Genomic DNA, 13,515 nt, shown 5'->3' with positions numbered 1-13,515 from the left:
AGCATAATCTAACAAGTATCCAATATTACATATTTCATGCAAGGAATGGCAAGAATTATGTTTACTACACATAAAACAGTGGAGCCCCTTTTCTCTGTCCCTTTTCTCTTTCCCTTTTCTCTCCCTTTTCCCTCCTCTCTCCCTTTTCCCTCCTCTCCCCCTTTTCCCTCCTCTCCCCCTTTTCCCTCCTCTCCCCTTTCCCTCCTCTCCCTTTTCCCTCTCCTCCCTTTTTCCTCTCTCCCTTTTCCCTCTCTCCCTTTTCCCTCCCTCGCCGGTCCCTCCGCAGCGCCCCCTGCAGCCGCGGGGGAAGCACCGCACCCGGAGCCGGCAGCGCCCCTGCCGGCGGCGAGCGGAACTGCAGGCTGAGCTTGGCTCTGGTTTTGTTCGCTGTCGCTGCCACCGCTGTGCTTTGTTTGTCCTGATATATATATATATATATATATATATATATATATATATATATATATATATATATATATATATATATATGCTGGTAAAATCCCATATATTTTCCTGAAAGTCCAGTCATTTCAAAGTTATAATAATTTGGAAGGAAGGGAGTCACATTCTCGATTTCTCCAATCTAAGGGAGATTCCTGCCTTCCTTGGCAGACACCTGTCCTTTAAACCAGGACAACACTTCCCAGCACAGCTGGGAATCCTGTCAGGGATCTCCCCACGTTGTGCCATGAGTGTGGTCTGGCTCCCACTCTTTCTACAACACAGCCACTTCTACCCTGAGTTAATGAAAAGAATTTAATTAGCTCTTAAAAATGTTGTAGTTTCATGACAGGCATATTTGCCTTGAAGCTTTGCACATATCTTTGTGGAGGAAAAGCTTTATATCTAAATAACATTTGTTTTAGGTTTGGAGGGGTTGCAGTTGGGTCATGGGCATTGCTTTCAGTACATCTTTCACAGACTGTGTTTGTTTTGGCTTGGCCACAGTCGTTGGGGCACCTCCTTGTCACCTCAGGATTCCAGTTGCGCCTGTTGATATAATTCTGAGCTTTCTCCGTGGCAAAAGGATTGGACAGATTCTGTTATGTATCAAAATTAGTTGTATAATTGTGCATTCCACAAGTAGGAACTAGGGATTTTCTGCAGTGAATCCACTTAGGAGAAATGGCTTCTGTTCTTCCAATAACAGACAAGGTCTTCTCTTGCAGTTTGCTGGGACTTTGTCGGATGGTTTGGGAAAGATCATGGATAACAGACATCAGACAGAGCGGGAATACATCCGATATCATGCTGCAACCAGCGGAGAGCACCTTGTCGCTGGAATCCATGGACTTGCACATGGTAACCCTTAGCTGGAATTTTAACTCATTTCTCTCTTAAAAGGGATGATCAGATAGCAAAGAAGAGTGGGTGTTGCAACTCCACAGTTACTGCTAGAAGCCTGAGCAGTGGAGCTGTCAGAGGCTTTATGCTTGAATTTCAGTGCTGGCAGGTCAGGGTGGGGGCATTGCTTGGTCTTCAAGTCAGCAGAAACTACATTTTAATAATCAGGGTTTTTCACATGTAACTGCATGTAAAATTACAAAGAAAGTTCATCCAAAGCATCAATTTCTTTGTAGAGGCATAAAACACACCTAGAAACTTTTTTTTTGAGGGCTAGACATTAAAAAAAAATAGTATGGCTGGGTAGTAGATTTCTTATATTTGCTTTTAGTTCCAGAAACATGAGTTTCCTTGGAATCAGTACATCAGTTTAAAGTTACATTTCACCAGGGGTTATTTTGTGGTTTTTTTCAGTGTACTAAGAACTAGAAACATTTATTTGTGTAAAGGGTAGTGGACTAGTTTTAATTTAGCCAGAACTTCACATCGATTTAGTTCATGATTTATCTGTTCAAGAAGGTTAAATTAATACAAGCCAAGTTTAAATCAAATATTTATATTTTGCATCATCTTGGCTCAGTTATTTAAATGTTAAATGTAACTGTTGCAGCCTGTGCAAAGCTGATTTGGCTTTCACTAAAAGAGGATCTTTTCTATGCTGAGAAAAGTCCTTTTGCTTTGGTCACACAGAAACACTGTAGGTGTGAAATGAATCATGAAAGGTTTCTCTCACACTAGTGTGCTGAACAGTCTGACATAAATTGGTAGAAACACAGGAAATCCAAATTATGTGAATCTCTGCTGAGAAGTCCATTATAAAAGCACTTCACTGTGTTGTATTATCCAGTAATTAGTGTGCCTGTTCTAGTCCTAAGTTTGTGGCATTTTAAAATGCTTCCCATTCATTTTTTTTTTTAAATAAAGGAACTGCTAATTACTGCATTTCAACAGACAGAATTTAATAATAAACTATAGTTACTCAAGAGGAGAGATTTAAATACTTTGTGCTTCTTGAGTTTGGCAGTTTAGATCTGCCTGGTCTGTAGTTGACTTACAGAGCTCAGAGGAGCCCTGGGCAGGTGAGTGCTTGAGCCAGGACACTGGAAACTGATCTTTTAATCATGGAGACGTGAAATCTCCAAAGTGTGTTCTCAGACCATGTGAACTGTTCCAAGTCTTTTGAAACCTCAGTACATGCTTGATTTCTCAGAGCGTGGAAGTTCCCTGGAAGGGAAGTGTGCACAAAAATTGTCTGTCAGCAGCATCATAGTTAAAGTCACTTAAACTGAGTTTAAAGTGCCAGTTTAAAATAATTAATTTTATCCAGTGGAGATATGCACTGTGTTGTTTTCTGTCTCAAATTGTACCAGCTTTTGTGGTGATGGAATTTTGTCACATCCTAAATAACCACTTAACCTGTGCAATATATGAAGACTCTGGTGTAAATACATCTGGAAATGAACCAGTATAGGAATACTTTTAATACACTTATTTAATGATTAATTGAATATTTTTCTGTGGGATAATATGGTCTGCACATATGCAAAGTATAAAGTTATTGGTAAATGTAATTGAGTTTGAAAGTTTATGTATTAAATTAAATGCACAATAAACCGTGTGGGCAGAGAGCGTCAGGTGGATGAGGTTCTGTAAGTTCCACAGCCAATAATTTTGGGCTTCTTGCTGCTCTTTCTTTGCCAGGTATCGTTGGAGGACTGACAAGTGTCATAACATCGACGGTGGAAGGTGTGAAGACGGAAGGAGGGGTCAGTGGTTTCATCTCTGGCCTGGGCAAGGGGCTGGTGGGCACTGTCACCAAGCCCGTGGCGGGAGCTCTGGACTTCGCGTCGGAGACCGCGCAGGCACTGAGGGACACCACGACCCTGAGGGGCCCCAGGTCAGCCACCAGCCTTGGTATTTCTAACCAGTAATCCTCTGAAACTGAGGATTAATGCCTGCTGCAACTTCTGAACTGATTATCTTTGTCAGGCAAAGCAACAATAAGCAGAGTTAACATGAGCTGTTATCAGCCCGTTGCATTCCATTTGCATTTTTTTTAATAGATGGCATTTGTTGATACTTTAACAAGAGTGAAATTTGCCTGGAAAAGATGCAACATAAAGTAGGAATTATCAACCTACACCATTAGATGAAGCAAATTTTTTAGAAAGGCAGTATGTAGTAAAATGAAACTTCTACTATTGAATCCTCACAGAAATTAAGTTCTCCCTGCTCTAACTCCAGCTTCCATTTTGCTGTAGAAAAGCAGTTATTGAAAGGTTTGAAGAGTTCTGTCATCAATATAGTGCCACTATGTTTTAATTTTTATTCTGTGCAAAGTTCTCAGTTATGAAAGGGGATGGCTGTGTGCCCTTATGTGCATGTGCTCCTGTGGCTGTGAGGTGTCAGCACAACAGGGCAGATGCTTTGGCTTCTGAGCTCAGTTACTGTTGTAATGTGGGCTCAGCAAAGTAATGATGGTTTTGCTTAAAATAAGTAAGTGTTCATTAGCACTGACTGTGAGTGTGGCAGAGGGAAAGGACCAATTTCTGAAAGGGCTGCTCTGAGAGAAGAGTCTTTGTGCTCTTTGTGGCCAAGAGTTTGCTTTCTATTACTGTGCCAAGAAGTCCTCTTGTATGTATGTGAGACCTGTGTGCTGAATTGAAAGAAAGCCCTAAGTAGGTTTTGTTGTCAGAAAGCTTGGAGAAAAATTTTTGGAAAATGTTGGGTTTTCTGCTTGATTTGTCTTCCCATTTGGCTTTTCCATTTCCTTTGTTTTATTATGCCACTCTTGGAATTCTGAAGGTTCTGCATCAGGGTTTCAGTAAACAATAAGTCTGATGAAGTGTGAGTGAGGTGCAGGAAGCCTGAAGAATTACCCTAGGTGGGCTTTGTTCTGAAAATGGAAGTTTGTACATGTGTATCTTACTAATTTGGGACTTACCCTGATTTGTAAAACCAAGAGGTCAAGGATTGAAATTTAGTAAGTATATTTGCATGCACAAAATTAAATGAGAAATTGAAGTGCATCCTTGAGAAAATTCAGTATTTCGCTTGTGCATGTCAATTTTGTGACTGTGCAGGTTGACTGATTTATGTAAAGGTGGCGAGAAGCACACCTGTCTATGCTGCTAGCTGGATTTCTGGTTGAGCTGTGTGTCTATTATAATTTGTTTCAAGAAACATATACTCTTAAAATTCACATTTTGACATGCTTCTATCAGCTACAGCCTGTACACAGTAGGTGTTACCAACAGTTGCCAAACTGGACAGTAGCTGGGAGAGAGAGGGCAAGAAGATCTCCAGCCAGCCTGATCTTGGGCTTGTATTTCCTCTGGGAAATATTTCTCTTTGCCTTGTTAACTGTCAGTTAAGAGGTTAAGACAGATGAGCTGAACCATGTTTTTGCTTCCCCCAGATTTTGAAATCTTGTTGTCACAGATGAGTATTGTGAAATTATTTTAGTGTCTGCACAGAGTCTGTTAAGTTTCTGACCCAACAACCTTTTACAAGATGAAAGAAAAGAAATATGGGAAAAAAGCCTCAGGTTACTCAATTACTACAGTTCTCCAGTCCACAAAAGTCTGATCAAAACTTTTTAGTTAAAAAAAATGTACTTGAGAATTTGTAGCTAGTGTATGGGGTGTGGGGGAGGTGGGACCAAAATGCCACCTCCATCTGTAAGTAACCTTGCATTTGTGTTTTGTTTGGTGTGTGGGTTTTATGTGCTTGTAAAATGAAGGAGCCAAATTGTTCTTTTGGGGGTTTGAAAAGCCCCACACGACAAAGGGTTTGTCTGTTTTCTGGGCTGCCATGTCCCATTATTTGTAACTGCTCAAGTATGTGTGGTTTGGAATGGGAGCAGCACAGCCTTCCAAGCCCGAGCTGCTGGCTCCTCTTGGAGCTTGCAGGCTCTTCCAAGCTCAGCACACAAGAGCAGCCTTCCCTGATGGCTGTGACTGGAAATGCATGGCAGGAGCTGATCTCCAGATCTCCAAATCTTCATCGTTTTGAACACCTGAAGTCTGAGTTCATGAGCGTGGCAAGAGCTGTTTGACCTTACCCTGTGCACGTTCCTGGTGCTGCTGCAAAGCTGACTCAGACATTCAATTGCAAGTTGCATTTAAATAGCAGGATACCCAACTGTAAATTATAGGCCCCTTGCAATTCTCTAATTACATGGTTGAATTAAAAAAAAAAAGCTCTGAATTTCAGCTGCTTGACTTTAACCATTGGATCAGGTTGGAGTGGGATGGAGAATTTTAATTGAGGCTGTTGGCTTTCCTAAAAGACACAGTCTAATTCCAGCAAATCCACTTCATCAAATTCTTGAATGGAATGGAACAGTCTGCATCATGTGTTCCTGTGATCAGGCTACATGGATATGAGTATTTTTTGTCTTCAGATGTGTTGATTTGTGTTGGAACTCCTGCAGCTGGAACATGCCATATGTTGGGAACATGGACCCAGACCAGCATGGCTGAGGCACAGTGAAGGCTTTAGACCTTACAGGAGCAGTTTCAAAGGTGATTGGTTTAAAGGGCAAGAAAATATTTTTTTTAATCTGACTTCAGGCTGGGCTTTCTCAAGGCTAATATTACAAATTTATTATTTAATCATAAAGATGCCCTACTACTTCTAAATTTAATGCAGAAGAGAGCATAAAGCAGCTGGTGAAAGTACAGCATACATCTAATTTATAAACAGTTAATGCCTATGATTCGATACCTTTATTGAGAGGGTTTTATGTGTTCCAAGTACTCCAGTGTCACATACAACAGTTCTGATTATTTCCATATTTTTCATATGCTGCCAAAAGCTTTAAAGCCCAGTTCAAAACAGGAAAGCTGTTATGTCTCTGGAAATGCTTGGAGAGCTCTCGCCTAGAAACGTGTTTTACGTCCTGGTGCAGCACAAGTAAAGAACATTTATATTTAGATGTGTGTCTAACCTAACAAGTAGTGCAGGAAAAATGCCTTTATGGCTTTCTCTCAGGCTTCTGCCAGATCAGTGCAAGTTTAAGATTATTCTTGGACTGTTGCTGCAAGAGTTTGTGTTCTTTACTGAGTCACAATGTGAAAATTAGAAGTAGATAAGTCTGTGAGCTCCCCAGTTCTGCTGAATGCTGTCCATGAACTAGGCTGTTATTAGTAAAGAATAGTTTGAGATTGGAAAGCCATGAATTGTTAGAGAAAAATACAATGTAATATTTGAGTCTTTTAAATGTACTTCATGTGGAAAGCAGCAACCTGTGCTAGTTGCTTCTTTGCTCAGCACTTGGAGTTGTGCAGTGAGGATGCAAAGTTTGACACAATGTCAAAAGCAGATGACTATAACTCAATTTTTTTTGCCTTTTTGCATTCATCTCTCTGTTAGCTGTGATTTGCATTGTGAGGTCAAAAGCAGTGTGGTTGAAAGCATGAATATCAGTGACACTGAGCAGAAGTAGGAAATACCTCACTGAATGGAGACCAACTGAGCCAACATACTGCCCAACATACTGCCATGAGGTTCTCAGCTTTAACAGATCAGTATTTGAAACTTCACACTTCTCTATGTGCTCCAGACTTTGTTCTGACCTTGGACTTTATCTAGATCTGACTTTACAAGTTTTTACAATAATATCAGTCATGTATGGGCCCTTCTGGTAAAGGAGATGTTGTTATCCTGGTAAGCCCCTCCTAAGATTTTCCTAGAAGCCAGAGAGAAAATGTATTTATCAGTCTAGTCAATAAATTACTTGAGCAGTGTGATTTCTTTCATATCCTTTCTTCTTTTTCCAAGTGGGATAACAGGTCTTCATGATAATCTGTTTTCTTTGAGCAGATTTGTCCATTCCTCTCTCTGCACAGCTGCAGCCATGGGCTTTTCCTCATTGTCAGCCCAACCTGCTGTGCTCAGTCGCTGTCCAACTGGATTTTGTGGTTTACATTCTTCTTTCATTAGCTGATGTCCAGCAGATTGTTCCCTGCTTTTGTGGAGGTGCTTTGGAATCCCCCACCTGCAGGTTCCCATCCGTGTGGAGTGCCAAGGGCCCATCATCCCCCTGCACTGGGACCAGCTGTGCTCTGCAAGCCACCCAGACTTGTCTTGGTTGCTTTTACTGCCATATCCTGTTGCAAACTGATGCCCACTTTTCTCCTTGCTCTTTTGTCCCAAGAGGGTTTATGTTTTGTTTGATTTTACTGCTTTGGAGGTATCTCCTTGTCATTTCACATTTGCGTTCTGGATTATTTTTCCCCAGAAATGCAGTGTTTTAGGTTGAATCCCATCAAAGTTCCTGTCACATTTCTGGCCTCTTCAGGTCCTTCAGTACTTCAGTATCCTCACTGGTTTTTTGAATGTCTCTTAATTTGTCCTCCAAACATAGTTTTGCATCACCAGATCCTTGTACTTAAGTAAACCTGTGCTTGTGTCTGCACATTTTGCAGCACCTCAGTAGATGCTTCTTCTTCTGTGACCAGTCTCACCTACTTGGTATTCTTCTGTCAGGTTTTATTTTATCACTGGTGTCTTTCTGTAGTTCATTTGGAGATCCCGGCACTGTTCTTGAAGTGTCTACTCTTGCTTGTTGCATAAGTAAATGTGGATTTCTTTGTGGGAGAAGCAGTTCCCCTAATGCAGCCCTGTTTCTCTTCAGTGTGTCTGATTTAATCTCCAAACCTTAATTTCTTTCTGGAAATGCACCTCAGCTAATTTAGTTTATTAACTAGAAAGAGATAATAATCCACCATCTAAGACCTAAAATGATTTCTAAGTAAATGAAGCTGCCCTTTAGAATTAACAGAAAGTGGTTCTCTGTTACTTTTTCTGTTCAATAAGTGCTTCTTTCTTCATGAGACACTTCTGGCTTCTAGTTGGTTCTTTTTTTCTACAGCACTCTTGTAAGAATATGTTAGGTTTTCTTCTTGTTTCTACTCAGATTTTATTTTGCAGAAGTCCCTTGCTGTGCATCAATAAACTAATAGTGCTTTTTGTCAGTCAAGTACTGATTATGTTTGCCTGGGAGTGGAATCTGTCAAGATTGCTTTGCATATTCACTCTCCCTAAGGGGAAAGTCAACTTCCCCTTAAAGCTCTCTGGAAGGAATTCAAGCAGCTGAGGCTTGTGGTGACTGTTCTGGAGTGCCCAGAGTCAGGAGAACTGAGGATGGACTGTGAAGCCATCCCACATTTCTGCACTTTTGAAACTCAACGTACTCATACAGTGGCTAATAAAACTTAGTATTTCAAGAAATAAAAATAAAATTTTCTAAGTGATACAACTTTAGAAATAAAGTGAAGTCTGAGTATCTCTGTGTGAGAGTGCAATACAGAGGTCACTTTTCTTCCCTGTTTTTTGTGCCATCCTCCAGCATCGACAGGCTGGGCATCTCACAGTTTGTCTCCTTTGCCCTCCTCCCTGGAACAAAGAGCTGAATGACAATTTCTTGGGTCTACAGGCTCTGTTCTTCACAACAAAGCAGGATTTGCTATGCATGACTGAAGAAATGATGCATGTAGTTAGATTTCATTGGGTTTCTTTTGTAACCCACAGGATACAGTAAAAGCAAGATGGAATTTTAAAACATTCAGTTTGCTTAATCATATTTTATTATACAGTCAATAACCCTAGAGTCTCATGTATAAAACTGTCACAGTTTCTAGAACACTACATTGTCTATTGTTTGTACTCAGCAAAAGTCCAGATGATTTGGAGAATCCAAACTACGCTGACACATCTCCCATTCCTTTTTAGAGGGTTGAGTGGGATTGCTGCCCAAACTCTTAACACATTTTTGTTCGTTTCTGCAAATACCCACTTTATGTCTGAATAATGTTTCCAGGAGGTTGTTCCTAAGGCTCGGTACTACTAAATACCATTTATGTTTAGAATATTGAGTTGCATGCAGTCAGTTGTCACTGTCTCTCTTTTTAAACTTAACTCAGTTTAACCATTTGTAAGGAATGGAAGTAAAACCTATGGTGTTTGGACCTAGTGAAGCAGCATAATCCTACATTAATATTATATAGATGTGGTTTCTATTGCATCTACCTATAGGAATATTTTTATGTAATAGGAGTTTTTTGGAGAAATGGGCTTGTATTAGGCAATGTTTGATCATACAGGTCTCACACTTAACATGTTACCTTGATTTCTCTCTGGGGCTTACAAGGTAGACTTGGAGTAGCAGGGTCTGAGACAGGAAGACCCCAAAACAGCCCCCTTACCTGTTTGTAAAAAGACATTTTTTCAAGCCCAAAGGTTTAAGTTGCTGAGGCTGTTCAGCTCCCTCACATTGTCCTTCTGGGGATTTTTTTATACACCTTGCATTTAAGGAAGAAGCTGTAAATGGTTTAAATTCCAAAAAGGAGGGCTAAACCTTTAGGACTGTGTAACTTTTTTTTTAAGCCTTTTTAGTTTGCCATGACAGAATGTATTAAACTGAACAAAAACCTGGCTTAAGAAAATGTGCAGGCACTGGGTTCTCCAGTGGTGACATGTCTGCTGGCATTAAACAGGGAGCCTTTGTGAGGGACTGGCTGTCATTCTAAATCCCTAAATTTTAATCTACTCTGTGATTTTCCACTAAAACATTAGTTTGAAAAGCTCAAATTAGGGAAAACTTGACATGTAAGGGCAGAAAGATACCCTGGATGCTTTGGCAAGGGGAGGACAGACAGTGAAAATGGGAAACATTGAAATGAGCAATGCTGAGGAGTTACCTGAGCATAAAATGTGACACTGTCTTCTCCTTTAGATGTCCATTCATTAATAGCAAAAGGATGAATGAATGCAAAGTTCCTACAGTGATGGCCTCCACAACCCCCAGATATTTACAGTGCTATTTCAAGTAAGGGCAGATGCATTTCCATCCGTGGTGAAAGATGCTGAATCCAGTGAACTATGCCCAGCTCCTGTTAAATTGCTGTCTGAGCTGGGGGTTCAGAGCAGAAATCTGGGTTCAGATTCAGCTTGATGTTAGTGTGTGCAGTAACTGGTCTAAAAAAGGTTCAATGAGGGAAATGCATTGTGTAGTATGAGTCTGGTCAGGTATGATAGGAGAGCTGGCTGAAAATGGACATTGTGGGTACAGAACTTGCTCCCTTTGTTATGCAACACTTCTGGAGGCCATGGGAAGGTTTCTTGGGCCACACAGACATTGTAGTAGGTGATTAATGTTTTCTAATTCAGTTAAATCCAGGACACTGTAACGTTGGCCTGGCGTAGTCCATCCGAAACAGAAGCAATTATGAACTTCCTCCTGAAAAGAGCAGATAAACCCTTTGTTAGATTTACCACAGAGTTATTCTACTACTTAAATTTTTGTGTGACATGCAATATTTGCTTCACAAAGTAGAATTCTTATTCTGTGTGCCCTCTTCACAGTATTTAGCTGTTAACTCGAATGCAGCTAGACAGAGAGAAAGTTTTATGTCTTCTGGAAATACTTCTAGAGCCTGCATGTTCTGTCTGATTATCTTCTATTTCATCTAAAGCTCTAGGACACAAAAGTAAAAGGAACACTTCTTACTGTTTTGCATGTTTCCTGTTTTCTGGCATTAGTGTGATTTTTAGATCACTGATTTTAGATCCTTTAGTATCTCTGCTAAAGGATACTGCTGTCTTGGTGTATTCTAACATTTGCCTTGGGTGGAAACAGTTCCAGAGAGCTGCAGATTTGATTACTCTGCATTGGTGCCTCCTAGAATAGAATTGGAGAGCCTTTGGAAAAGAAAAAAAATTACATTCATGCATGACCATCAGCGAACCAACTAAAAAGTCATCGAAGATTGGCCCACAAAGTATTTACGGTTCCAGTTCACAGATCTGCCTGCTCAGAAAGAGGTGGGATAAGTTGGGAGCATCTGCCCACCAGGAAGGAACAAAGGCTTCATTCAAGCCATGTCTGCTGCAATGCCCTGGGACAGCCCATCAGGCTGTGGCCAGTGTCGGGCTTGGGCCCCAGCCCTGACAAACATCTCACACACATTCCGTGAGTTTTCATCATCTCTTCTGGCCCTTTTTCTAGGATTTTCACTTCATAAAAATAGCAGGAAAGATGAAACTTGGTGCAGTGCAATAGGAGCGTAGGGTTTGTTTATGTACTTGTTTTTCGGGCACAGATGGCAGGAGCTGCTCACCAGTGTAGTGGCTGTGTGTCCTGCTGGCCTGAGACCCTGAGACAGCTGTGCTGGTGCCACAGGGTGAAGTCTGCCACAGCAGCTCTGGGGTGGCTTCTTGGGAGTCTCTTAATACTGATGAAGGCTGTTATTTTGCATGGCTGGGTATTTTGAAGGCTGTTATTTTGCATGTTATTTTGAAAGCTGAATATTTTGCATGTTATTTTGAAGGCTAGATATTTTGCATGCTGAAGAATGAATCCACAGGCACCTTCTATTTCCTGAACAGCTACTGAGAGTCCCTGGGGCTTTCTATGTGTGTATCTGCTTCTCTTGTGCAGATTTGGAATAGTCTATCCATTTGCCTTCACTCCTGGTGCTTTTGCCTTGAGGTCACACTAGAGATTTCTTACATCCTTAGTTTGTGATCTTGGCCTGGTTTCAGCTAGGATAAAGCTAATTTTTTTTTTTTTTGGTAGCTATTACAGTGCTGTGTTTTTGATTTGGAACTAGAATGGTGTCAGGAGTGGGATCAAGAAGGGCACTTTATTTACAACAGGAGTAAAGCTTTGAGTAGACAGTGTCTGAGCATACCCAGTTGTGATTTTTTTCATCCTCAGACCAAGTATAAAGATAGTATAAAGTAGGAAATGCCTGTTTTGGACAAAAAAAAAAAATCTTCTCTCCATACTTTATGTCCAGTAATTTTGTGTCCTATTAGAATTTCTTGTTATATCATAAATATAAGGTTCTCTGAGGTTACTCCATGTGTTTAAAGTGGTTGAAATACTAAACCATGTGGCCATTTGCACCGATGGGTTATATTTTCAAAGAGATACAGCACTGCTTTAAAACTCATAGTATAAAGTAGGAAATGCCCATTTTGGACAAAATAAAAATCTTGTCTTCATATACTGTATGTCCAGTAATTTTGTGTCCTATTAGAATTTCTTGTTATATCATAAATATCGGGTTGAGACTACTCCATGGGTTTTAAGTGGTTGAAATAGTAAACCACGTGGCTATTTGCACCGATGGGTTATATTTTCAAACAAAGAGATACAGCGCTTTAAAACTTTAAAACTCATGCCACTTTTAAGCAGTGTTTTGAGACAGCTTAGTGAAGGTTCAGATTTACGTAGCAATTACAGTCTTGCCTGAGAGCTGGAGGTGCAGCTCAGGTGCAGCGTTTACCTGTGACCAGACAGACTTTGGTCATTAACGTGAGGTTTTGTGTTCAGTCCCAGGCCGGAGCGGTAGATGGGAGCCCAGGGCCTGCTGGGATGGGGTTTTACACTTGTGCTGTCCTTTTGCCCTTCCCCTGAACTCTTTTCATTTCAGTCATGAGCAAACAGCCAGCGCCTGAACTAACAACCCCGCAATCCTCCAAAGCACGCTCCTTACAGTACCAAACAAAGGGAGGCCCGCGTGGGCCGGCCCAGGCCAAGGAATGCAGCTTCGGGGTTCTGCTCCATAAATTTAACCAGCACGACAAAAAGGAGATAATGTGAGCCTTCGTGATGATCTGAAAGGGGGAGGTTTGTGTCCCATTGATTGCGGTCTGGCCCCGCGCCAGCCCCGAGCCTGACCGACAGTTGAACCATATCGTTAAGGCGTGTAATACAGCTCGAGTCTTGTACAGCAGCCAATGAGTACATATCCAGAGGGCAAAAGTTTATAAAGAGTCGAGCCTGTCCTGTTTAACCCTCTCACACTGCCTGTAATGTACACTGCTGCCATTCACAAATAGGCACTTCGCTATTAAAATGTAAACCTTCAACTTTCTGTACTTGGAAAACCTACACGTGTGTCTGATTTCTAACGTGCAGCAGATTTATAAAGTGATTGTGGAAAAATATGTAAAACTGATCTTTTTTTTTTTTTTAACCGGGAAAAAAATATCCAACCCACTTTTATTTTAGCACTACTTCATCTATAGTTACTTTTTTGTTCAGAGATGACTTCTGGGTTGTTCTGCAAACTCTTTCATACAGATGGAGCTATTTATTGCCTTGATGTCACCTCATTTAGCATGTGGCTGGTATTTTTATAGATAATCTTTTCACCT

At 40.9% G+C, this 13,515-nt stretch overlaps 1 protein-coding gene across 5 annotated transcripts in view; it reads left to right on the top strand.

The window, feature by feature from the left end:
- The window catches only part of VPS13D (vacuolar protein sorting 13 homolog D), a 98,152-nt gene that overhangs the window by 72,440 nt on the left and 12,197 nt on the right, over nt 1-13,515 (top strand). For all 5 annotated transcript variants that reach the window (XM_021542048.2, XM_077788161.1, XM_021542051.2 and 2 more), the window contains 2 exons: nt 1,170-1,302; nt 3,046-3,241. In XM_021542048.2, the coding sequence (XP_021397723.2) occupies nt 1,170-1,302; nt 3,046-3,241 (329 nt within the window). The remainder of the gene's footprint in view (nt 1-1,169; nt 1,303-3,045; nt 3,242-13,515) is intronic.

This window comes from Lonchura striata, chromosome 24 (genome assembly GCF_046129695.1).
Source record: "Lonchura striata isolate bLonStr1 chromosome 24, bLonStr1.mat, whole genome shotgun sequence".
Lineage (NCBI taxonomy): Eukaryota > Metazoa > Chordata > Aves > Passeriformes > Estrildidae > Lonchura > Lonchura striata.
Note: the sequence above shows the minus strand (reverse complement) of the source record. Positions and strands in the feature narration are given on the sequence as shown.